This window comes from Drosophila biarmipes, chromosome 2L (genome assembly GCF_025231255.1).
Source record: "Drosophila biarmipes strain raj3 chromosome 2L, RU_DBia_V1.1, whole genome shotgun sequence".
NCBI lineage: Eukaryota > Metazoa > Arthropoda > Insecta > Diptera > Drosophilidae > Drosophila > Drosophila biarmipes.
Window position 1 is genome coordinate 16807914 of NC_066612.1, and position 22728 is coordinate 16830641.

The window sequence follows — 22728 nt, forward strand, 5'->3', positions numbered from 1 at the left end:
CTGCAAGCGGCGTTGGAACACGACTGGAAGCAGATACAAAAGTATCTCGCAGGCGGCACTGCAACGGAAGAGAGCGAAAGAAGAGAGGGAGAGAGCGGGCGCTTGGAAGGGCTGGAGAAGAGGAGATGAAAAAGTGCTGCCAAGTCGAAAGAGAAATTCAAAATAATTATTAACATTAATGGTTTATTTATCCTAACAACGGATTTTAAATTTTACTTTTACTAAAGTTTAATAATTTCTTTTTTTATTTGGGTTCCTTCGTAATGTCGTTTTAATAAATTATTTACTTTTCTAACATCAATGCTGCCAATCAATTTGGTGTTTAGCGAAGACACGCACCCTCGCATTAGGATGGCGGGTTGGAAAAAATCGACACTAAAAGAAATATATGTGTAAGAGAAAGATAAATTTAGCGTATTAAAAACAAAAAGGTAAAAACGTATAATTTAATTTTATGACAATTTTGTATTTAAAGTATTTTTGCAACTAATGTAAAATTAAACATCGTTTTTATTTTTTATTTTTTCTTTAACATCCGTTTTTCTTATCTCAATTTTTTTAGTATTTGTTTTTTTTACTTTCCTGAGCTTGATTCATTTTAATTCAACGTTTAGAAATAATATATTTTAAAGCATGTAGTGAGTAACTAAGTTTCAATGAAATTTTTTTCTCTCCCGTTGCTGTTTGTTTTCATTTGTCCAAATACTGCTGAGACGAACTGAAGCCGGGTTCAAAGTATCCCGAATTCGGGAAGTATTTCACTCAAAACAGAAAATAAACAGACGATCGCAGACACACAAGCACTTGGGTTACCTGCCTCAGCATAGATATTAAATATAGAGATACTTTTGCATCCACAATCGACGTGAAAAAAGGTAAACAAAAGTCAAGTCACAGTGCGGATGAGTCTGTATTCGAGTTCGGTGCCTCTGTGTGAGTGCTGGTAACAGCGAGCGATCGAGGTATTACAGCCAGTAACGAGTTGAATGTGGCTCAAAACGCTTCGGTGAACTGGCTAGCGTACAACGTTAAAAATTTCAAAACGGATAAAAATCACCTTTTTAAAAAAATTGTAAAAATTGCATAAATAAATCCAAATATCAAGTGTCCGGAAATGCTTAATAGCAACGCGTGAAACTGTGCAAAATCCAAAAGGGAAATCAAAGAAAACGCTGTGACTCTTGGCCAAGATAAACTCGTTTGCACCAATACACATGTGACTAGGCATAAAGGCAACAAAAAATACTCAGACTCCAGAAGCCAACAATTAAAAGAGAAGTCAGAAAACGTTTGGGCCGCGTTGTTGGTGTATGAATCACACTTTGGATACGTTTAAAAATAGCAAAACAAAACCTTCCGAGGAGGAAGCCCTGCTTATGTAAACTGCGCTCAACCGTAGCTGAAATATCGAAAAAGTTTAGTATCGGAAATTCAACCAATAACATAAGATACCTCAAATGTCGGCCAGAAAAATGAGTGCCCTATCGCTGTCCGTTGGCGGGATACCTCTGATACCAAGCTTTTCCCTGGTGGCAGCGGCCAACGGAGGCAGTAAGGACTGCCACGGAATGGTTTGCCATCCGGTGAATGAATTTTGCTATGTTGTAACGGAGAATTGTCACCCTTGCACCTCGGTCTGCAACAATCAAACCCACAACTACGATGAGACATTGTGCCTAAAGGAATGCTCAGGCAAGTATATCGATAGATTACCTCAGATACCCTCACAATCCATAGGGTAATTCGGCATTATATGTGAGTTCAGGTTTTTCCAGCCGGAATCAATTGTCTGGCAATTACAGTGGTTTGAGCGGGCGATTAACTCATCTCCCATGAGTTGCTAAAAGAAGACGCTAGATATCGTGGAAATGTATAGTATATATTTAAATTGATTTGCTAGAATTCGCACTGCGAATCATATTAATACTCTAACAACTTTTGGTTTTTATTGGTACATTTTTTGTTTGAGCAAAGACTTAGTCTAATAAAATATCATAAATGCACTATCTGAAAACGTTGCTTTGTTAGAACTGTAAGTGCAAATCTTCAAGATAGTCATATTGTATTTGCACCAACTTATCTCATTTCCCTGAGCTTAAGTACCTAAATACTTATAGAGGTGAATATGGGATTTGCTTGCTTATGATAACATACACGCACTATTATCATAATAGTCCGGAAATTTGATTATGGCTTTAATTTCCTTTTTTATCTATATACATATACCTATACGTATATACCTATATGAACCCCGTGTATCCAAATTTTAATTTTTACTTCGACTTCATAAGGAAACGTTCTATATGTTTTTTGTCCGTGTGACAAGACAGGATGTAAGAAGTCTTTGTAAACTAGTTTGTCTGACACGTTGTTAAATGTTTATATTTGACGGTACTTAAAGCCCTTTTGCATATTTGATGTTTAGTCATTGGAAGGGGCTGGCTTATAAAATGTTTTTTGATTAAGATACTTAAATATGTTTTACCCGCAGCTTACAATACATTCGAGCCGCTGAAGGCGGAGATGCTAGACATCCAACACACCCAACGTTTGATCATTATTTTGCTGACCATCCTACTCGTCCTGATCGCCATTCGCTATGTCTTCCAATTCCTTCGATGGATGGTAGGCAACTGGTGCTTCCAGAAGCTAATGCGCCGTCTGCAAAAAAAGGCCTATCCTCACCCGGTGACGGAGAATGGGAAGGACCTCAACGCCACCACCATCCAGAACATGAATGCCATCAACCGCCATGGCAGCGACCTTGAGAGGGCGCAATCGCAGATCTACAGTGTGGCAGGTAAGTGCAAGGATCTACCTGTCCGGTTCTGTTTTGCAACTCGTATATGTTACAATACCCTTGTTTATTGCAGGTGTCGCCGAGGGTTCCGTTGTGACCATGACAACGCCGGTGAGCACTCGCTATCCGGCGGAGAACAGTACCACGCCCACTACGGTTATGACGGACATCGGCTATGGTTACGACAATCAGGCCATGGTCGTAACGCCGATTTCCGAGAAACCCTCAACGACGACAGCTCCCGTCGCTTTCTAAAGCCATCTAAACACTTAAAAATAACTCTTGAGCCTAAATCAGTCCAGCGAAAGCGAAAAGTACACCACATTGAAACTAGTGATATTCTTGTAATTTGTAAAGCAAATTTACACTCTTTTTATACACAAAATCGTATAGATTTTAATATTTTTATGAACTAGTTTATTTGAATGAATTTTATTAGTTAATTTTACGCCTTACGTTCTACGTCTACCAATGCGGCCTGAAATACTTAATTAAATACAAACTGTATAAAATGCACTATTAATTTAAGTTAATATTTAAATTGAGTTAAGATTTTAATTGTACTTCGGATTCAGACAAGTTTAATCAATGAATATGTGTATTTGTTTTCATAGCAATTAATGAAACGTGGTCAGATTTATTACTTGATTTTCGCATTTTATATTTAGTTTTCCATTTTCCTTAAAAAAAACTATGCTCTTACATCACAAAATAATATTTGACGGCACATTATCATTATTTTCATTGAGACTAAAATATAAAACTAGAATTACTCACCCATCTTCCATCCGGCCAAACAGATATCGACAAAAAAAAAATTAACAAAACCTAAAAAAATGTAAGATGTTAAATAAAACAACGGATTACGCTTAAGTGTACTGTCATTTATTGTAAAAAGTATTCCGCGTTGGCAAACACAATTCTTAGGCTAAGTTAAGTTGGCTTTTTGAGTATAACTCTTGTTTTCGTCCTTAAGGCTAATCGTTTGTATATGACACGCCAGATATGTATGTATGCTTCTCCACATAATATTATTAATGTTTTGCGTATAAAATGCTTAACTTTTGCTAACGAATCTCATAAATCAGCCTTAAACGTAAGCTTACACTTAAATAAATAACCTAGGACTAATTCCGATCCAATTGGAAATATAAAAAGTATATATTTTGATCCCCTTTTCTCAGTTTTTAAGGCATTTCTAACTCACACCCAATACTGATTCCGCCTTAGCAGTGGATTGGTGGGCGGGGCCGAGGGCGGAGAACTGACCGATCCGGAAATACTCTGCGGCACAGATGCATAACCAGCAAAGTCATTCGCCATGTCGCAGGACGAACTCCAGGCATCGTGCTCCAGATGGTAGGGATTGTACCTCTGCGGCAGCATCATTTGCTGCGGATCGCACTGGTCGTCCGTCTCCTCCTCGTCGGGATCGTAGTCGGGGAACTCATGCTTATAGGACTCCACGGGTATGATCTTGCAGTGGGGAATATTACTGAAGCCCGGTAGGGGTGTTGAGTTCCCTGTTGGAGGCACTGAATCCACCTCGGAACTGGCGTAATGGTGGCTATGGTGGTGATGCAGATGGTGCTGCGGACTCACGGATGTCAGATCTGGAGGACAGGGCAGGGCCGGCGGCTGATCCTTGGATATATCTGCTTTGTGCTTCCTCAGTTTCCTGATTTTCAATATTAGCAGCACGATAAGCAGGCAGATCAATACGATGAATATGGCACATCCTATGGCTAGGTAGTTTATGGATAAACCTGCATTGCCCAAGTGAACCGTCTCCGTTTCCTCAACCCGGCTACGGTATGCAATCGATACAGTGGCCTGTGCAGGTTGTACTGTCTTTATGAGCAGTTGATAATCGAAGCTATCATTATCCGCCTCGGTCTCCTCCAAGGATTCGTGGGGCACGAAATACACCACTCCGCTTCGTAGCTCTTTGTAGGAGAATATATTCGTAGATCTATCATTTTGGCCGTCGGTTGACAGGCCTGTGCTTCGGATTATCTTTCTAATTTGCCCCGTTGACGGCATCCTTGTGATCACAAACTTGGGATTGAATTTGTTGAGCTTCAGGGACAGGGGATTATCGTTGTCCAATGTGGTGATAAGCTTTATTTTTCCTCCAGCAGGATCTGCTTCCTTCATTACTATGTTGTTGATTTGTATTACGGGCTCCACTTCCATCACCACGTCGACCTGAGCTGCGTAATTGGTGCCCGGAACATAGGCACTCACCTGGAAGGTGTCATTCGATCGATTTAAGTCCGTTTGCATATAGCTGATCTGCGATGTTTCCAATTGCTGCTGGGTGAACCTCAGGGTTGGCTGATGCTTGAAAACTAGAATACCATATAGCGGGGAGTTTGTTATGTTATAAGACAGCCTCTCCACATGAACGTTTGTGGTCACTCCGATTTGTTCAAGTTTCATTGGAGCTGTGGTGGATCCTTGCTGAACTCGTACAGGTAACTGCATTGCAGAAGGCTGCAGACTTATTGCAACTATTTTGATGGTGAATATTTCGTAGGCAGGATTCGACTGTCCGTCGGACACGGTGAAGCAAAATGTCGTCGACTGCGGCATGCCAAAGTGCACATAAATTATTCGATCGTTGTTAATATCCGCCTGGGTGAACTGATTTGAGAAGGCCAGGAGGTCCTCCGGCTGTCCATCGCTTGTGATCTTTTTCAGCACTCCCAAAGTGGGGCCACTCATTATTTCGTACATGATTTCCTCTGGGGGTGTATCCGCATCTTCGGTTAGCAAATCCTTTCTGGTTATGGTGCGATTCTCACCCTCGACGACCGTCATTTGTGGCAGGTGGGTGACCAAGTGGAAGGGTTGATCGTTGATGGGATTGATGGACACAGGTATTGTCAAATTGCACAGGAAAATATTCCTAAAGATGTTGAAAATACCATATCAAATTGCAATTCCTGTTTATTTAAATGAAAGTTTATTTTGAAAACTCACCCTTGCGTCAGGTAAACCGACATGAGTATGGTATCCTCCAAAGTATCCGAATGATCGTGTATGTAGTAGACCTTCTTTGTGAAGAAATCACTTGGGTGATATCTCTGCAGGAGCTTAAATTCGTGACCCAGACCTATGTTGCCATGCGTGGGCTTTTGAATGGCCTCTATGAACAACTCTGGGTTATTAATGCCAGCTTTGGTTTTAAGATATTCTAAAATCTTTGAGAAATCCAGTCGTATAGGCACCGAACCACCTTCATCCACATTGAGCTTGTTTACAGGCAGGAATCTGAGTAGGCCCCCGGAGGAAACGGATATCTCCACATTGAACTTTTGATTCAACAAGCGATCGCTTCTTTCGGCCACCACATCAAAGTAAAACGAATCATTGGTTCTGAATTCCATTATGACAGCTGTGTGCTCATAGAATATGTGACCATTATCCACATCGTTTTGGGTGAACTCGCTGACTTCCTTGGTGAAGCCGTTATCAATGAACTCATTTACTATGCGACCCAAAGTTGGAGGAACTGTAATATTATAGCGGATCTCGCGCTCCTCATCGGAGCATTTGAAGTAGAGATAATCACGCAGAATTTGTTTCTTGGTCAAGGGAAAAACATGAAGATTTTCATTGTGTTCGGCGAGTATTTCAATGGGCTTGATCTCAATGTTCAGCATTTGAGTAGTGGTGTTGAATAGACCATCGGTAACTATAAAGGATAGTTCGTTTCTCCTGGAGTTGGAGTCGTGCATGAAATATATTTCTTCGCGGTTTACTTGGGCTTGGGTGAACTGCTCTATTTTGAGATGTGGTGCGGATTTCCTAGCCAAATAACCTCCATATATGTGGTGCACAACAAAGGTGAGATTCTCCGGCGGGGTATCATAATCTTGAGCCACTGTAAAAAAAGTTATTTTAAAATTTAATGTTTTAATACATTGTACGCTTCAACTTACATAGATCAGTGTTTTTTATGACATAGCGTCCACCGTTCCACACCTGCAGTCCCGTGTTGGTGACCATCATGGGCTCCTCATCGTTCACTTGGACCACAGCGAACTCCAGCTCAAAGGGAACGCTCTCCTTGTTTCTGGCCATGGCCACCAAAGTAATGGTATCGGTGGCATTTTCACTGCCATTGTGAACATACTGAATACTACCCTGTTCGAGTTGTTTTTGAGTGAACCTCTTGACTTTCGAATTCCCGGCCAATATGTGACCGGAATTGGGAGTAATGGTCACAATGTACTCCAAGATCTTCCCTCGATAGTACTCCGAATAGGGTTGCATATCTGTGGGGTTCAGTTGCACAGTCTTTCCCTCTACCACTGATATAATATTCGAGTGCATGTACAGCTTTTCTGGCATGATCACAATCTTCATCGTCAGTTGTCTTAGCCACGTAATGCCATTGGTAACATCGAACACAAAGTAATCCGTGGATTGGTTGACCCCTGCTTGTATGTAAAACATTTTCTCAGTGTTCACAGAGGACTGATCGAACACCTTGCAGTTGTATTCGTCATCAAAGGACATGGACTGCATTTCCAGGTATCCATGCATGGGTGAGGATGTCACCAAAAATGTAATGTCTCCTGGGGAAATGTTGGGATGAACAACCTAAGGATGGAAGCAAGGATTAGTTGAATGTTTTGCAAGGGATGTAACTAAGACCCACCTCTAAGACATCTCTCGAGATAAGTACACTTGTGGACTCCTCCACATAGAGTGTGTGGTTCTGTTTTACTTGCAGTGGCTCCCAGTATGCCGAAGGATAAATCCGGAACATGACCTCTCCTTCAGCTGTAATGTTCTTGATGTGCACCCGATATCTGTATTTAAAAGTTTTATTAACCTGCGTTTTTTAAATCTATAAGTATTCATCATTTCTCACCTAACTTTATCCATAGAAGCAATTTCCGTATTCCAGTAGACCAATCTCTCCCGCTCAATATCCAAGTGGGTAAAATTACTCAGTGACGTGTAGTTTGTGGCCTTATAAATGGTAGTTCCATTCTCACCCTCATTGGCACTGCTCAAGTACATGAGAATGCCGTACGAGGGCGGTTTGATCACTTCATAGTAAATTTCATCTAATTTCATGTCCAAATTGGTTTCCAATATAAAGTCTTTGTTTTTGAGCACTACGAATTTGCCCTCCTGAACAATGGAGGCATTGGTGGCCAACATGGAGACGAACGGGTCTGAGGCTCGGATCTCCAGCAGTCCATTAACCTCGTGCTCTCGATCGGTGACTATAAAGGAGGCAGTTCCCGAATCGGCACCCGTGTGCTGGAACATAATCCTCCTGTTCGCTATATCGTCCTGGGTGAAGCTATCTATGTAGTGGCCGCTCTTGTAGAAGGCTCCATTGGTGCTGGAGACATGGATGTAGTGGATGTCTGTGTGGTTGGTATTGACATCCGCATCCAGATACTGCAGCACTGTGGGATTGAGTGTCCGGATGCCATTCCTTACCACGTGGAAAATGCGCTCTATGGCAGTGCGATAGGGTTCGTTATCGTTCACCAGTTTAATGTGCACCTCCATGGTGGAGACAAACTGAAGGTCTGTTTCGTCTCCCGATAGTATGAGCAACTCAAAGGTGTCCCTGGTGGATTCCGTGTCATCGTGGCAGTAGTATATGTCATTTCGGAACAACTGATCCAGGGTAAACATTTCCACGGGGGTTGTGAGGCCCGTCTGCTCGTCATACTTGCAAATAACACCATGTTCCGGACTGGAGGAAACCTGAAACTGCAGGCTTTCGTAGATGTTGAAGCGTATCCCAAAGTGGTTCTTGGTGATGACAGCTCTTTCGCCCTCCTGCACCTGCAGAGCCTCGTGGTTTTGATAGCCCAGCTTGTTGATTAGCTCCTCAGGGGGCCTGTAGTTAATCTCCAGAGATCCCACCACATCATCGCACTCCGCAACGGAAACCACGAACTCCAGATGATCGGTGAAGCTGGAGTAGCTAGTGTGATGCGTCTGATAGCGAATTCTTCGCGTCTCTATATCCTGCTGGGTGAAGGAGTCCATCTGCTTGGCCGCCTTCCGGGATCCCTCCACATAGATGCCCCCGTAGCGGGTTGGCTTCGTTATCTTGTAGATCACGCTGCGCGGAAAGCTGCCGATGGGCGTGGTCTCGTAGGTGAGTATGTCGCTGGTCAGGAGGATCTCCCGGCTGCCATCGATCGATATCTGCGAGGGTCTGTTGCTCGTTATGCGCAGCCGCGTGAATGTGATGCGGAAATCGAACGTTTGCGTGGTCACAAAGCCAAACGAGGCAATAAACTGTGAAAGTGAAATCAATGCAAATTTATTGGCTACACTGGACAGCAAAGAAAATGGGTGAAGCTAAACCAGATTGAGCAGTGAGGAGGGGAAAATCTGAATTGGCTGTAGGTGCTTAAAAAGGAGATATGCAATTTAAGAAGTTTTCAATAGGCAAAAGGATAGAGTGATATCTAATATACATTAAAATATAGTATCTGAAAGATAACTCTTAAAACAAGAGCCCCTTTCGAAAGTAATCATTGCAACAAGATGGATCCTAGTGAGATTAGCGAAGTTTAGAGAAAGTTGGGAGTCTGTTAAGACTTAGTGGGCCCCGAAAATTTACATCGCCCCGAAGCCTGCAACCTAGTGTTGGCTCCCTGCCCATTTATAGCCTAACTCGTGTTTGGTTTTTACGATACACACCTTGAATTCGTCTTGCCAAGGGAAATCGCTGCTGTGCAGATAGCGAATGTGGCCGAGCAGCAGCTGGCTATCGCTGAACCAGTCCACGTTAACCCAGGAGCCATCAATCTGCCGCAGCCGCTGGAGAACTCCATGCTGTGGTGCCTTGACGATGTCGTATCTGATGTCGATGTGCTCGTCCACGGCATTGGTGCCAATCGACAGATTGGCCGGACTGATCAGCAAGGAGCTCTTGTGGATCATGATGAGACCCGTGTTATTGACCAATCTCAGCTCCAGCGGATGAACGGATATCGGCAGATACACCGTATCACTCGTCTCTATGCCATCGGATACTTGTAGTTGCAGTTGATAGCTGAAAGATTCCGTTGTCGTGGAGTTGTACAGATACGACACCTTTCCCACATTCACTTCGGCCTGGGAAAAGGTTGATGTGGTCGCACCTCCAACCATAAAACAACCAAAGGTCTCCTGCGGATTGTGTGGAGGCAGTATGGTGTAGATCAAATTTCCTGGTTCGCTATCGGGATCGTCAATGTTGAATAAATCCACATCCAGCACCCTTTCAATCCCCTCGATCACTCGCAGGATTTTATGCGAATGCAGTTTTAATTGTGGCGGATCGTTTATGGGTGTTATGTTCGCGTGTAAAAGGAACCTGTGTTTGCCCAATATATTCTCCGGTATCTTGTGCACATCCCCAAAGACCTGCATATCCAATGTGGCATGGTCGTTGAAGTTCTCTTGGCCATTGTGCACATACTTCAGTTTGTCCGTGACCAAGTCGACCAGCTTAAATGTGCGGCAGGGCACAAAGTTATTTTTCTCTGGCGAGTATTGCAAGAGTTGTCCAAACTTTGGCTGATGTACCACATGGAAAACAATTGATTGCTCGTTCAGGCTGGGATAACGACGAAGATCTAGAATTATGTCAATGTAGTTTGCGGAAAGAAAGGCAGTTCCACCTTCTAATAACTGCATGGGAGACACATAGAGCAACTCCAGTTCCGGACTTGTTTCGGTGAAGATCTGAAAGGAAATTGAATGGAAAATTAAATAGGAGATACACCCAGGAAAGTTGGGAGTGGTAAAAACTACCTTTCACGTTTTCGAGAAGATACATTCTTAAAATCAAATCGAAAGTTCTCTTAAATTTGTAATTCAAGATGAAAGGGTTTTAAAATAAAGATTAAAATTCTCTCCCAAACTTAGAAAACGTTATCTTAACTTTGAGATCTTTGTTTTTTAAGTATTTTTAAATGTACTGTTTTGTTGTGGGCTTACCTTAAAGGGTCCCTGAAAATCAGCCTTGATGCAGTAGGACTGATCGCAGTAGCAGATGAATCCGTCCACTCCATGCTGACTGCAGACACCGCTCTTCAGGCAGGGATTGTGCTCCACGCAGGGATACTTCCACTGGCAGCCGAGCCCCAGGCTGCGCGAGATGGCCATCTCGGCGAAGCCCAGTGGGAGGTCGTTGACCCGGATGTCGCGCATGCAGCCCCTGAAGCTGATCTCGTTTATGCGCAATCCCTTGGTGATGAGCCGGCGGCGCATCTCCTCCTGAACGCCGCCAAAGAAGACGCTCTTCTCGAGATTTATGCTCGCCTTGGTCTCATTATCGTGGGCTCCCCGGTAACCGCTCGTGGCATCGTCGAGGATTAGCTCCGCGATGGCGGCATTGTAGCGCAGCAAAACCGAATGCCATTTGCCATCCGAGATGTGCTCGTTTGTCATGAACTGCACCAGACTGCCGGCCTTGTTGAAGGTCACCTTCAAGCGCTCCTCCGATATTTCCAGCAGTATGAAATCAAAGCCGCCGTTGAAGAATATAACGCCGGCACTAGCCATTGTGCGGAATTGCAAGGAGAGACTACGCAAAGTGGGAAAAATTAAATGTTAAAGTTTTAGATTTAAGACCCCTGAACTCACGTTTCTCCAATGGCACTTGACTCCTTCAACATCAGTGAGTAGGAATCGTTCTTGAGGAAACTAATGCTGTCCTGTGTCGAACCATCGAACTCGGTGCTGCAAGTCCAGGTTACTGCAGTGCTGGCCGTGTGACTCGTGCGGTCCTTGGCCCGCTTGATGATGTTTATGTTGTTATAGAAGACCTATAAACATATTTAAACAAGCAAATGACTTAAGATTAACAAAAAATATAAAAATAAAACTATGGTTTCTTAGAAAAGATAATAATTTCTTAGAAATTTTGTTTTTAGAACAGTATGTGTTTCACGATTTATATACTCACATCCGATATGCAGCCCCGAAATCCGATAACATCATTCAAGTAGCCGGCCGTAAAGTCCCCCACGCCGCCCAGAAATGTACCGAAATGGATATTGAGGGCAGTGAGATCGCCTGGGAGCTGTTTGCGCATTATAAAGCCGTCCACCTGCAAGGTGATATTATTCTCGAACCGCTGCACCGCCACATCGTGCCACTCCAAATCGTTGAGCTTTTGCTTTTTGGGCGAGCGCAACTGCAACCAGAATCGCTGTAATTGCACTCATATGTAAGGTGGGTAATCGATGGCTCACCTGCACCACATCCCGTTCGATTTTATAGCTGAAACTGATCAGGCCGCTCTCGAGTCGCAGCAGGCAGTAGTCCGTCCGTCCGGCGGCCAGGAAGAGGAAGGCGTTCTCCTGCCTGGTGCGAAACTTGACGCGAATGTTCGTTGACATCTTGGCCTCCTGCAGCGGCATCGAGACGTAGCCATCGCCGAAGAGCGAAACTGGAGGATGGGATAGAACAGCGGGGAATTAAAGTCGCAGAATAGATATGGCCAAAGATACTCGGGTATGAAAAGAAGCTTACACTTTTTAATAGTTCTATTGGTTATCCATACCATTTAAAACATAAACTTATTATAACATTTAATTTAATTCAATTGCAGAATTGCTTTTGCCGGATATATTATTGCCCATCAAGTATTGAAGCCTCAAATGCTATTGTGAGATGAATTTAATAGAAAATAATATATATTTTAAGGCACTTACAAAATCTTTTCGAGGCTTTAAGTATTTGTTTTTTAAATTTTGTGTATCATTTTGGTTCTTAGCTAACTATAAATATGTATATTTTAACCACGTATCTGTATCACACTTTTCCAAGGCTATAGAATCGACGCACCCGAACCAGAGATACAGATAGCGATACAGCTGCAGCTCGTGGAAATGGATACACTAAACAGTCCGCTGCTCATAATGTTGCAAGAGCTGCCGCCAATTTGATTGGCAATCGCCTTCTATTGCAATCCGTATACAAATTTGTCCAGATCGGTGGATCGTTGGAGATCAGGCCATCAGCTGTCGGGCTGTCAGTCAATGTCTGCCGAGGTCACTCAGTCAGCCAGTCATTTATCTGGCTATCTATTGAGAGCCATCTCCTGCATCTTGATTTGCTTAATTAGTTGTGGGCTTGAGTCGAACGAGCTTTTCTTGGAAATTACATGGACCCAAAAAGAGAGTATGACAGCTTCGAACGTTCTTTGAATAATTTCACATTTCTCGTTCGGCTTTCGAGTCAATCCCACCTCGTAAAATTGCATGATTAATGGATTCCTATATTCTGTTGTATGCTTGTGCAATAAATTATTTCGGAAACATGCATTTGTCAAAACACGGAATTCAACTTTGCGCGAGAGATATTTTAAGAATTTCTCTCGCAACTGTGCGGGAAAGGGAAAATGTTCGCTATCTATTTGTTTTCCTATGTTTTTCGCCGCTGTTGGGGCGACATATTGACCTAACCCACATGGAGAACGTAGGATAAACACGGACCAGTTGCATACGAATGGCATACAAAACAGCAGGCAGCCGGATAAACAGGCAACAAAGCGAAATGGGCACCAAACAGTCAACCATTGATGCGTTGGCCGGACCATTTTGACGCCAATTAGCAGCAATCAGGCGTTAAAAGCGGCGGAAAACCTAAGAAAAAACACTTTCCCATCTGCGGGCCCAACCATTTGACCCACATATGTGCTCGGCTGCCGTTGAAAATGCTACTTTTTCATCTTCAGAAGATGCGCGTGCCTTAAACCAAAACAAAGGCGAACAAAGATGCGGAGGCGTTATCGTTGGTTAAACAACAGCCAAATGGACAAGCGACTGCCCACCGAAAATAATAATACTCTTTAAAAATATTACTACAATAGAAGAGATCTCCAATGTTTAGCTAAAAAAATAAAAACAGATCCTAAAAACATTTTATAACAATTGTAAACTTAGCAATAATATACAATCTAGTAGAAAATAAGAATGAAACCTCTGTTAATTAGAAATACCTTACAAATCAGCTTGAAGAGGTTTTACGAGCTATTGATATTAAGAAATGTTTGTAAATTACAAACTGTTGAGGGGTATTTATAACTAAATTGAAGCTTTGCAATTTCCACCAAACATTTAAGGTACATTAGTCAAGCTTCATTTTATCTTTTGTGGTAAACCTCTGGACAAAATGCAGAAATCCAAAAGCCCTGTCAAAAATATCCTTTCTTCTTGCCAATCCTGGACGAAATAAACACCCCTTTGTGAGGGCAAACACATGCCTTTCAGGAAGTCGGACGCTTAACAATAAATGCAATTTGCATCAACAAAATGTGGTGCAGCCGGAGGAGGGCAGCTCCAGCATCAACATCAACATCAGCGTCAAAAGTCATTTCAAATGTCGGGCGGCAACAAATGAGACATCATCAGGCAAAGTCCGTCCAAAAATGGGGAAACATCAGAGGCGAGCACACGACGCAAGACTTATGGCCACAGATGCTGGGCACCTCTCCACCCACTCTGGGCACCGCCAAAGGCCCCACCAAAGGCAACTCCCCTATCAAATGCTAAATTTATGTTTATCTTTTATGCAGCACGGAGGTGGAGCTGCTAGGTAGCCAGCGAATATTTATGTTATGGCCAATGTTTATTTTATTTGAGTTATATGTCGCCCGGTGTCTCCGAGGCTGTGGAGTTATTCGGGTTTCTATAGATTTTATGATCATGTTTTTATTCGCTTCTCTTTTTCTGTTGGTCTTTAATTAATGCTCCTTTGGTGGCCCGCTGAAGTCGCCGTTCATTAAAACTTTATCTGACATTGGCAATTTATAAATTATTTTTCCCTATTCGTAGTTTTCATTTCACTAATAATGTCAAAGTTTATTAGTGGTGCTTGTGATTTGTGGGCTTATTACGTGATCTCGAGTGGATTTTTCTTGCAACGTGCAGTTAATATTTATGGAGCTGAGAGTTCTGCTTATAGACGTTAATAGGTAAATTGATGGTCGAACAAGAGGAGGTATTATTGGCCAAGAGATTGAGGTGAACGGGGTATTAAAATGTTTCCCATGAGTTGATCGTAATAAAGTTATTTTTTTAAATTAATAATGGAGCAATGTAGGTGTATTTTTGTTGCTTGTGCTTTTTTTTGCTATTTTTCCTTTTTTTATTTTGTGTAACTGAATCAAATCAAATTCTTTGTTGCATCAAGAAACTTCCCACAACAATATTATCCAAAACTTTCCTGAATAGCTCATTGTAAGATATTTCCCACATATTGAAGACATTTAAATTTTATTTATTGAAATATTTATTATACAGAATCTCAAATTCCCCAGGAAAACCTCCTTACATTTCTTCGCTGGCCATAACCATTGCAGTAATTCCTGTGATCTTCCAAGAAGTCATCTAAATAGTTTCCTCGCCCATTCACAATCGCTGTCACATTCTAAGGCCCCATCGGTTGGCTTAAGAGATCAATCTAAATCAAATAAAAACCGCACTGAAGAACCCCTTTGAGTTGGCATTTCCATGCCGCTTGCCTCGTTTTATGGCCTCCAATGGGCGAACATGTGTCGCCAATGCTAACGTCTTCACCCTAATTAGACTCCGGGGCCGCATAAAATTCAATTATGTATCTGCAAAGGGTAGACGCGACTATCGGCAATTGAGCACATCGCATCGACAAGTCATAAAGACCATATTTTCTCATGATTCAGGGGAAAAATGGGGAACGGACAATGTCGCCAAAATAAATTGTTGAATTTTATATGCAGGCAATCGTTTTTTAGTGCGCCTGCAGTTAGCATTGAGCATGTGTTGATATTTATATTGCAAATGCAAATGAATAATCAAGAGGCGACACACAGATCGGCAGATGGCGCGCACCAGATACAAATACGGATACGAACGTGTAGATACATTTGTATCCACACTCGTCTATGTTAAATTTGGCACAACGCTTTGCGCGTGTAAATGATTTACAATTCACGTATAAATAAAAAAATATATTTAAATATACACACAGAAAAAGGCTCTCAGAGGTATTTGTATTTTTGGTATTTATTTTAGTTAGTTTTTACTTAGTTTAAATAAAAAACTAAGCTCTAGGAAACCAATAAATGATGTAAAAATTGTTTATTTCATTCTTTTTTAATTAATATTTATTTAAGTGCAGAAAAAATAAAATGAAACAGACTAAAAAAAGTGAGAGAAACAATTTTCGCCTGCTGCGGATGATTCACGTTTGGCTTTTTAGCCCCCAAGTGACGTCACATGCCAACTAAAAATATCGTTAAAAACACATTTGCACCAAGACCAAAATATAAATCGTACACATTTCTGTGTGTCTCGTTGTGTAGATACAACGAAATTAAGAGCACGTCTGACTTTGGATAGCTTGTGCGGTGCACCGCACAGATACTTTGCTTTTCAGATACTCGGCGTTTCCCTTGGCTTGGCCCAACAACAAAAGGCAGCAGAGAAGCAGGAACGACGACGAAAACGAAAAAAAAGTGCGCCCCAAGTCAAATGTCAAGCGTGAAAAATGCGTTAAGTGCACTGCAGCGGCGCATTGTAGTTAAGTAGTTGGATTTTATGGGCCGGCGGGGTTGCCATGGAGCATTGCGAATGCCAAATTACGGGTACAGCTATACATATATATCTGGGGTAGATAGCAACAGGAAGGAAGCCCAAAGTAGACAGCGACCAGTTGGTCAAATTAGTCAGAGAAATGGATTGACATAAATCTTTAAAAGTTCAAGAGGTCAACAGAAAATATTCGTGGGAGCAGCAAAGGTTCAAAAAGGTCTGCTCACGGGCAAGGAAATAAATACTTTTGAATTCCAAAACAAAAAATCTAAAAAATTAATTAAAGCATTAAATTAATCGACTAGAAATTCAGTATGGCATTGTATATTACCTTTATTTAATTTCAATCTACTAGGATACCTAGATCCAAAAAAACTATTTGCAAACATTTAATGAACATGTAAAATAATTGTTTTCAACACAATCATCTTAAAAAAATAACTTAAAATGTGTGCTATTATATTTTTATATACAAATTTGGTTACCAAAATTTGTTCCTACTTATTTTTTAAAAAATATACTTTATCTTTATTTGTTATGTCCCATTTACTTCCCATTTTAAGCTCCAAGGTTCTCAAGCCGACCCACTGTATCCGTACTTTGGCGCACGCGAGTAACACCAAAATGTATGTGGCACTGCACCATTTGCAACTCTTTATTTTGACTTTTATTTATGTCGGCTTCGATGGCAGCCAAAGTAAATGCAATTTGGCCTCAGCTGCTTCTGCCTCTCTGGACCGCTTCTTTGTGGCCAACTCGTGGCTGGCCATATTTGTAATGAGCATAAATCGTGCGTTGATCATTTGCCATGATAAATCTCATGTTTATGCGCGGTATTAAGTTCTGGGGCGCGTATCTTTGGCTACCTGGCTGTCGTAACATTTAATTAACTGTACGTTCTGTGTCGCAGCTTCTTGTTACCTCTTTTTTAGTATTTTTTATATTTTGTACCACTCACCTTTCATGGCTGCGACAGTTTGCAATTGCAGTACGGCGAGCAATAACAGCCATAGCCATCCTAATCCACGGAGGCGCGACATTCCGTTGCAGCTGCTTTGAAGTTATACAGGCCAGATGCGGAGGGGGATCGTCGGGAAGGATGATCGGATGATGGGGGACTCAGTGATCCGGAACCCCAAGTACCACTCGCGCTTCGTTCGTATTCGTTTTTGTTTCTCGTCTTTAATAATTTTGCGTGTTAATTGATTTTTCATGGGGCCACGCATCCGTCGTCGTCGTAGTCTGGGGGCCTCATAAAAATAGCATCATCGGGGCATCGAGGCGGCGAGGCTTCCTCTCTAACAGCGGCACCGGCACAGCATCACGTCCTGGCCCGATGGCCACATAGACAGATGCTGCATGTCATTTCGTTGACAGAACTCATGAGTTCGCTAGGCAGGAAGGGGCATCACCTCGAATCGTCGCGACTGACGAACTGACTGACAGTCGAACTGGCTTCCTTTTGAAAGGCGGCTGCTCCTCTTAATTTCCTTGCCAGCTTATGTCCGCACTTTGCCAGCCAACTTTCGCCCGATTGCGTTTTTATTTCGCTGAAGTTTTATCATAAACACATTGACATTGACGACTGAAGCGCCTAACCGCTTATTTGTTATTTTTCTTGGCAATCGCACTGCACTGCAATTGGAAATAGATTTATGGGTATTACACATGGGCTTTCCTTTTTATTTAAATTTTTACTGGCATTTATATGGCACGTTTTATGGTTTTTTGATTGGCCAGTAGGGAAAAGACATTTACTCCTACATACTACATTTTATTTTAGTTTTTGAAACTTGAAACTTGATTTTGTGGATTTAGTTTTCTTGCCAAATAAAATGCCTTTGCTAAGTATGCTGTACCAATTTATTAACTGATTTGAAAAATATTTAGTATCATTTATTTGTATTTATTAGAAATAAACTGCTCTAACAAAGCTAGAATCAATCGATTTTTTTATAGTACACACTATTTTCACGGTTGCTTTCGCTTGCTCTCTGCCCTGTTTATTTTCAAAGATTTTATGGTCAATTTGATTTTATATTCTCCGAATATTATATACATCTCCCACTTGAGTCATTCATTTGTTATTTTAATTGCCGTAGATTTTAAGACAAACAAATCTCTAATAAATTCAAGTACCCAAGACCTCCGAAGCTTTGGGGTTACATACGAGAATACATATATATCATTGATTAGCGTATCTACAGATACTTTATGGAGACTTAATTGAGTTGCTGCCGCAGCATGCTCGAGATACGAGTATGCTCCTCCACTTCATTGGAAATTGCTGCACAGTTGAGTAAAATTTATTGTATTTTTCGGTGGTGACGAAGCGGGGGGATCGCCCCATAAAAAGTGGCCTTAAGTGGCCGGGAAGCCTAAGCTCTTTTTCCCCGGCAATATGAGGGATTTTGTCTTATAAAGTGGAATTTCTAGTTCGAGATTTTGCAACAGCAGGAAAAGTTCATGGGCTTTGGGCTACCAAAAATGCTCGCATGCTAAATATAGGACACTCTCAAGTTTAGAATGCAAATCGAGTGGGACTTGTAATCCCAAGGGGGAAAGATCCCCGAGGAAAAGGAAACTCCGGGCGATGCCAAAACGTCAACAACTGTGACTGGAAAATGAATTATTTACGCCGGGGGTATCTAAAAATACCGCCAGACGACTCTCTTATGTTTATGCATTTATTTCCGAGGGAAAATGCAGCACGAATCTGCGGCAGGTTCGACATCATGAGGTCAATTGCACAGCCTCCAGGAACAGAACATGGTCGTGTCTTGCGTTCTCGTTAAGATCGCTCTGCTAATTCAGCTTGTTAATTTTTATATGCACCGCCCAAGTTCTTGTCGTTTCGAATATTTTTATAGCCCGTCGCAGCAGTCAAAATACAATTTGAAACGCCTTGCCGCTTGCAGACGACACCGAAACCGAAAAAATAAAGCGACAATCGCCAGGGTGCCAGGCTTTATGAGAGACGCGTGTTCCCTCTTTCTTCCCCCATTTACATAGAAATTAATAAATGCATCTACCGGATAGTCGGAGTCTGTCAGCTGCCGCTATGCACTTTTGGGAGAGTTCGTTCCGTGATACTAGTTTATATATTTTATGGTAATTAAAAAATTGGTGGCACACAAAAGTTTGGGGAAACAAAGGTCAACAAAATACCGCTCTACCAAATTGAAAATTGATTTGATAAGCCATGAAAACGCCGTTTTTATACGGAAAATTGGTAGGCGTCACTGCCCACGCCGATTTGAACGCTTTCCTAACTCAAAAGGCCTCCGAGGTGTGCAAAGTTTTTCCTCCGTCTCAGTTGCATTCGATGATTTAGTCACACTCTTTTTGGGCACTGTGATTTATGATCGCTGAGTACTGCGATTGATGAATGGAGTTGTGCTCTGCTGCGATTTCAGCACCATATGTCACAAATATGAGTTTTATTGGTGCAAACATGTATCCACAGGAAGAGTGAATTGGGTACAGTTGAATTTATAGAGTTTAAAATTTTGGAACTTTTTTCCTTTCGTTTTTACTTAGTTTTAATTTTCGTTGGTTCACAGTTGAGATTTCAGTTAACTAATTTGTTTTATTTTTATATAATTATCATTCTCTAATTTGGCACAGTTTTTGTTTTTCACATTGGCTTTTCGGCATTTATTTTCATTTCTCACAACTTGATTCATTCATTTTCTCGAATTTCTGGCAAAGATTTCAGCACCCCATTTTTCACACTTCCTGTGCCTTAAAATGAAATTATTTATATTTGATTTTCCTTAGCTACTTGTACACACATCTTTTCTTCACTTCCTCTAAGATCATTGGCTTTGTATGCCTTAGCCCTTTGGCAGTTTTCACAGATTATCATAACGAACTGTATTCACGGTCAATTTGCAAAGTTCTGTATCTTTTGTGCTTTCCCCAATAAGATATCCAAAGGGCCAACAACAAACATTTCCATTCACAAAGAGTTTTTAGCCGGAATTCTTGTCAGAAAAGTGCCGAACGTAAAGATGGAGGAGGAAGAACAGAACTTAAAAATAAATTAAATTTCTATTTTTTACACACACACTGGCCCACTCACGTTGGAGAAAAACTCTGAAGGGGCGCGCTCAGAGTTTTCCGCGTTTTCCGATTACCGCCACCCGCACCAAGAAGCGCCCGAATTTTCGAATCGCCGACTGACTTTCCGATAAGCAAACGAACCGAACACGCCAACGATTTCTCACAGACTGAGCCGAGAGGAAAGAAAATTCCGCACGCAGTAGTGCGCTCGCTCGAAATGCCCAGTGAGGCCCGGACCCCATGGTTTCCCTCAGCGGCTGAAAGGCCTCAGATGCCTCCGATGTCGATTTCGTGCCCACCACTCCACGGCGCACCCGCGAGTGACTTTTGTGCGCTCTGCGAACGCGCGAACGCAAACGCGAGTCCAATATGTATCTCTATCTAGATAGCAGTGATGAGCCGCCTGCTCGTATCCAAGGGATGCAAAGGAATATCCACCAGTCTTGTAGGTCCTGCAAATTAAAAGGGGTTCCGCAAAACATGCACAATTTGTGCTAGAATCATACCTTAATGGAAAGATCCACAAGTCGATGTTAGAAAAATCGTTTGATTTAGTAATAGTAAAAGTAATACTTATAGTAATTGATTTATGAGTTATGATCGTAATGTGCTAAAATGGTGTGCACAAGACCATTTACATTACTAAAGCATTATCGTTATAACTCTAATAAGTATTTTTTGTTAACATAACATTAAAATTTTTTTTAAATTTGTCTTTTTATTGGTTATTTTTCTCATTTATGGGACTTTTTGAATCATATTTCCATTCAAAAAGGAATTACTTTTAAGATAACATTACCCATCTTTGGTCTCCTTTGTCACATATTCCTGGTATTACTAGTGAATCATAGCTGGTGAAATGTACATTTCCGTGCTTTCGGCTTCATTAATTGTATACTATAGGATTCTCCGAAGATCCATTCACCCCTTTACCAAATCGGAAAGACTCTTTGCTCATCACTGAGACACCGCTGATGACACTCTGTTGTTCCCCTGCTCATTTTCAAAGCTGGGTGCTCTCCGCATTTTCCCCTCTTTTCCTTTTAATTTTCATTTTCCTGTGCAGCACGCGAAAATACGCGGATTGAGCAATTGCGAGCGCCAAGAGGCTGAGGACTTGAAATTTTTCAATTTGTTTAGCGGGTCTTGGACGCTGCTGCCGCTGCTCTCTGATGATCTTCATCTTCAATGTGGATGGCATGGGTCTGGTACATGGACAAAAATTAATAAGGTTTGAGAAATTAAAAGTGTGTGGTAACAAAATGTATATAACTTGAGAAAAGAACAAAACAGAATTATTTTACCATCAAAAGTTTAAAATAATAAATAATGATTTTAGGCCTGATCTTAAGTACCTTAATTAGTGATTTCATTAACTATGCACTGATTTCTTCCTGTGCACCCACACATGTGGCTGCAATTTGGCAGGGCCATCGCCTTTGCCTCTGACTCTGCCACATGTTGTTTGCCTTCCTCTGGCTGTCGCTGCACGTCGAGTGATAAAAATCTCTTAACCATTTTTCATCAGCCTATTAAGTTACATAAGTCACACGGTTCCTGCTTGTTGTTTTGCCCTCCGTCTGTCCTGTTGGGTAAATATCCTTTGGCGTGCTAATGAACCCTTTGACACCAGGAGGACTCAGCCACCGGCGACCCGCACCCAGCGATTATTCGACCCCCTGGCAGCCATCAGGAATTCCTACTGACAGCAGATGCCACATAAATCAGGCGCTGCGAATGAAGAATTCGCTGCGGCCAGCTCATTAATAAATTAAATGCATAAAATCACACAAAATCACCTAGGGATACTCCTGAGCCAGCTGGGCGGGAGCATAGCCATAGTTGCACCGACAAAAACAAGTTCAGGAGAAATAGGGGCCTAGACATTAATTTTTTTCTTAGACATACAAAATAGTACCTGAAAAATAATAAAAATAATATCTATCCAAAATCCTTTGTAGCCACTTTTTTGGTTAAAAATATAACAAATTGAATGGGGAAAGTATTTATGAAAAACTATAGTAAAACAATACATATAACTTTACGTTCTCTATTATTTTTTCCTTCTTGAAGCTATAACCATTAACAGTAGATGTTATTACTAAATGAATTAAAATGTATATAGTAATGTTACTTTATATGTAATAACTCATTTTTATATGTATAGATAAAAGGTTCTATTTGCTTTTAAATATAGACAAAGCAATATGTATTTTTCCCGGTGTGCCTTCGATTACACGCCCCCTTTCAAGGCTGAGCAGAACAACTGCAGCGGGAAAGGAAACCCTTAGGGGCTGTTCCTGA

The 22728-nt window shown here is 41.6% G+C and overlaps 2 protein-coding genes across 4 annotated transcripts; one reads left to right on the forward strand and one right to left on the reverse strand.

Moving 5' to 3' along the window:
• Nucleotides 1–968: 968 nt before the first annotated feature.
• LOC108033825 (protein grindelwald) lies at nt 969–3970 on the forward strand. The gene is made up of 3 exons (XM_017108453.3): nt 969–1692; nt 2492–2800; nt 2874–3970. Exons 1-3 carry the CDS (start codon nt 1458–1460, stop codon nt 3053–3055), a joined length of 726 nt encoding a protein of 241 aa, XP_016963942.1. The 5' UTR covers nt 969–1457; the 3' UTR covers nt 3056–3970.
• LOC108033824 (chondroitin sulfate proteoglycan 4) lies at nt 3664–20601 on the reverse strand. 3 transcript variants are annotated; one of them, XM_017108451.3, is made up of 12 exons: nt 20444–20601; nt 17318–17994; nt 12037–12233; nt 11748–11978; nt 11426–11607; nt 10778–11366; nt 9494–10522; nt 7686–9085; nt 7470–7623; nt 6748–7411; nt 5786–6689; nt 3664–5711 (listed from the first exon to the last, which is right to left on the reverse strand). In XM_017108451.3, exons 2-12 carry the CDS (start codon nt 17397–17399, stop codon nt 4004–4006), a joined length of 7140 nt encoding a protein of 2379 aa, XP_016963940.2. In that variant the 5' UTR covers nt 17400–17994; nt 20444–20601; the 3' UTR covers nt 3664–4003. The 3 variants fall into 3 exon arrangements, with proteins under 3 accessions (XP_016963940.2, XP_050740827.1, XP_050740828.1); XM_050884870.1 differs by having other exon boundaries at nt 20428–20594; XM_050884871.1 differs by lacking the exon at nt 17318–17994 and having other exon boundaries at nt 20444–20594.
• Between the last annotated feature and the right edge of the window lie 2127 nt (nt 20602–22728).

What these genes read in the sequence shown, in the direction of transcription:
- LOC108033825 (XM_017108453.3), top strand. Translation starts at nt 1,458, where the DNA reads ATGTCGGCCAGAAAAATGAGTGCCCTATCGCTGTCCGTTGGCGGGATA. An exon ending in GTGCCTAAAGGAATGCTCAG is followed by an intron (nt 1,693 to 2,491) that starts GCAAGTATATCG and finishes TTTTACCCGCAG; the next exon opens with CTTACAATACATTCGAGCCG. An exon ending in GCAGATCTACAGTGTGGCAG is followed by an intron (nt 2,801 to 2,873) that starts GTAAGTGCAAGG and finishes TGTTTATTGCAG; the next exon opens with GTGTCGCCGAGGGTTCCGTT.
- LOC108033824 (XM_017108451.3), bottom strand. Translation starts at nt 17,399, where the DNA reads ATGTCGCGCCTCCGTGGATTAGGATGGCTATGGCTGTTATTGCTCGCC. An exon ending in AACTGTCGCAGCCATGAAAG is followed by an intron (nt 12,234 to 17,317) that starts GTGAGTGGTACA and finishes CCCATCCTCCAG; the next exon opens with TTTCGCTCTTCGGCGATGGC. An exon ending in TCGAACGGGATGTGGTGCAG is followed by an intron (nt 11,979 to 12,036) that starts GTGAGCCATCGA and finishes TTCTGGTTGCAG; the next exon opens with TTGCGCTCGCCCAAAAAGCA.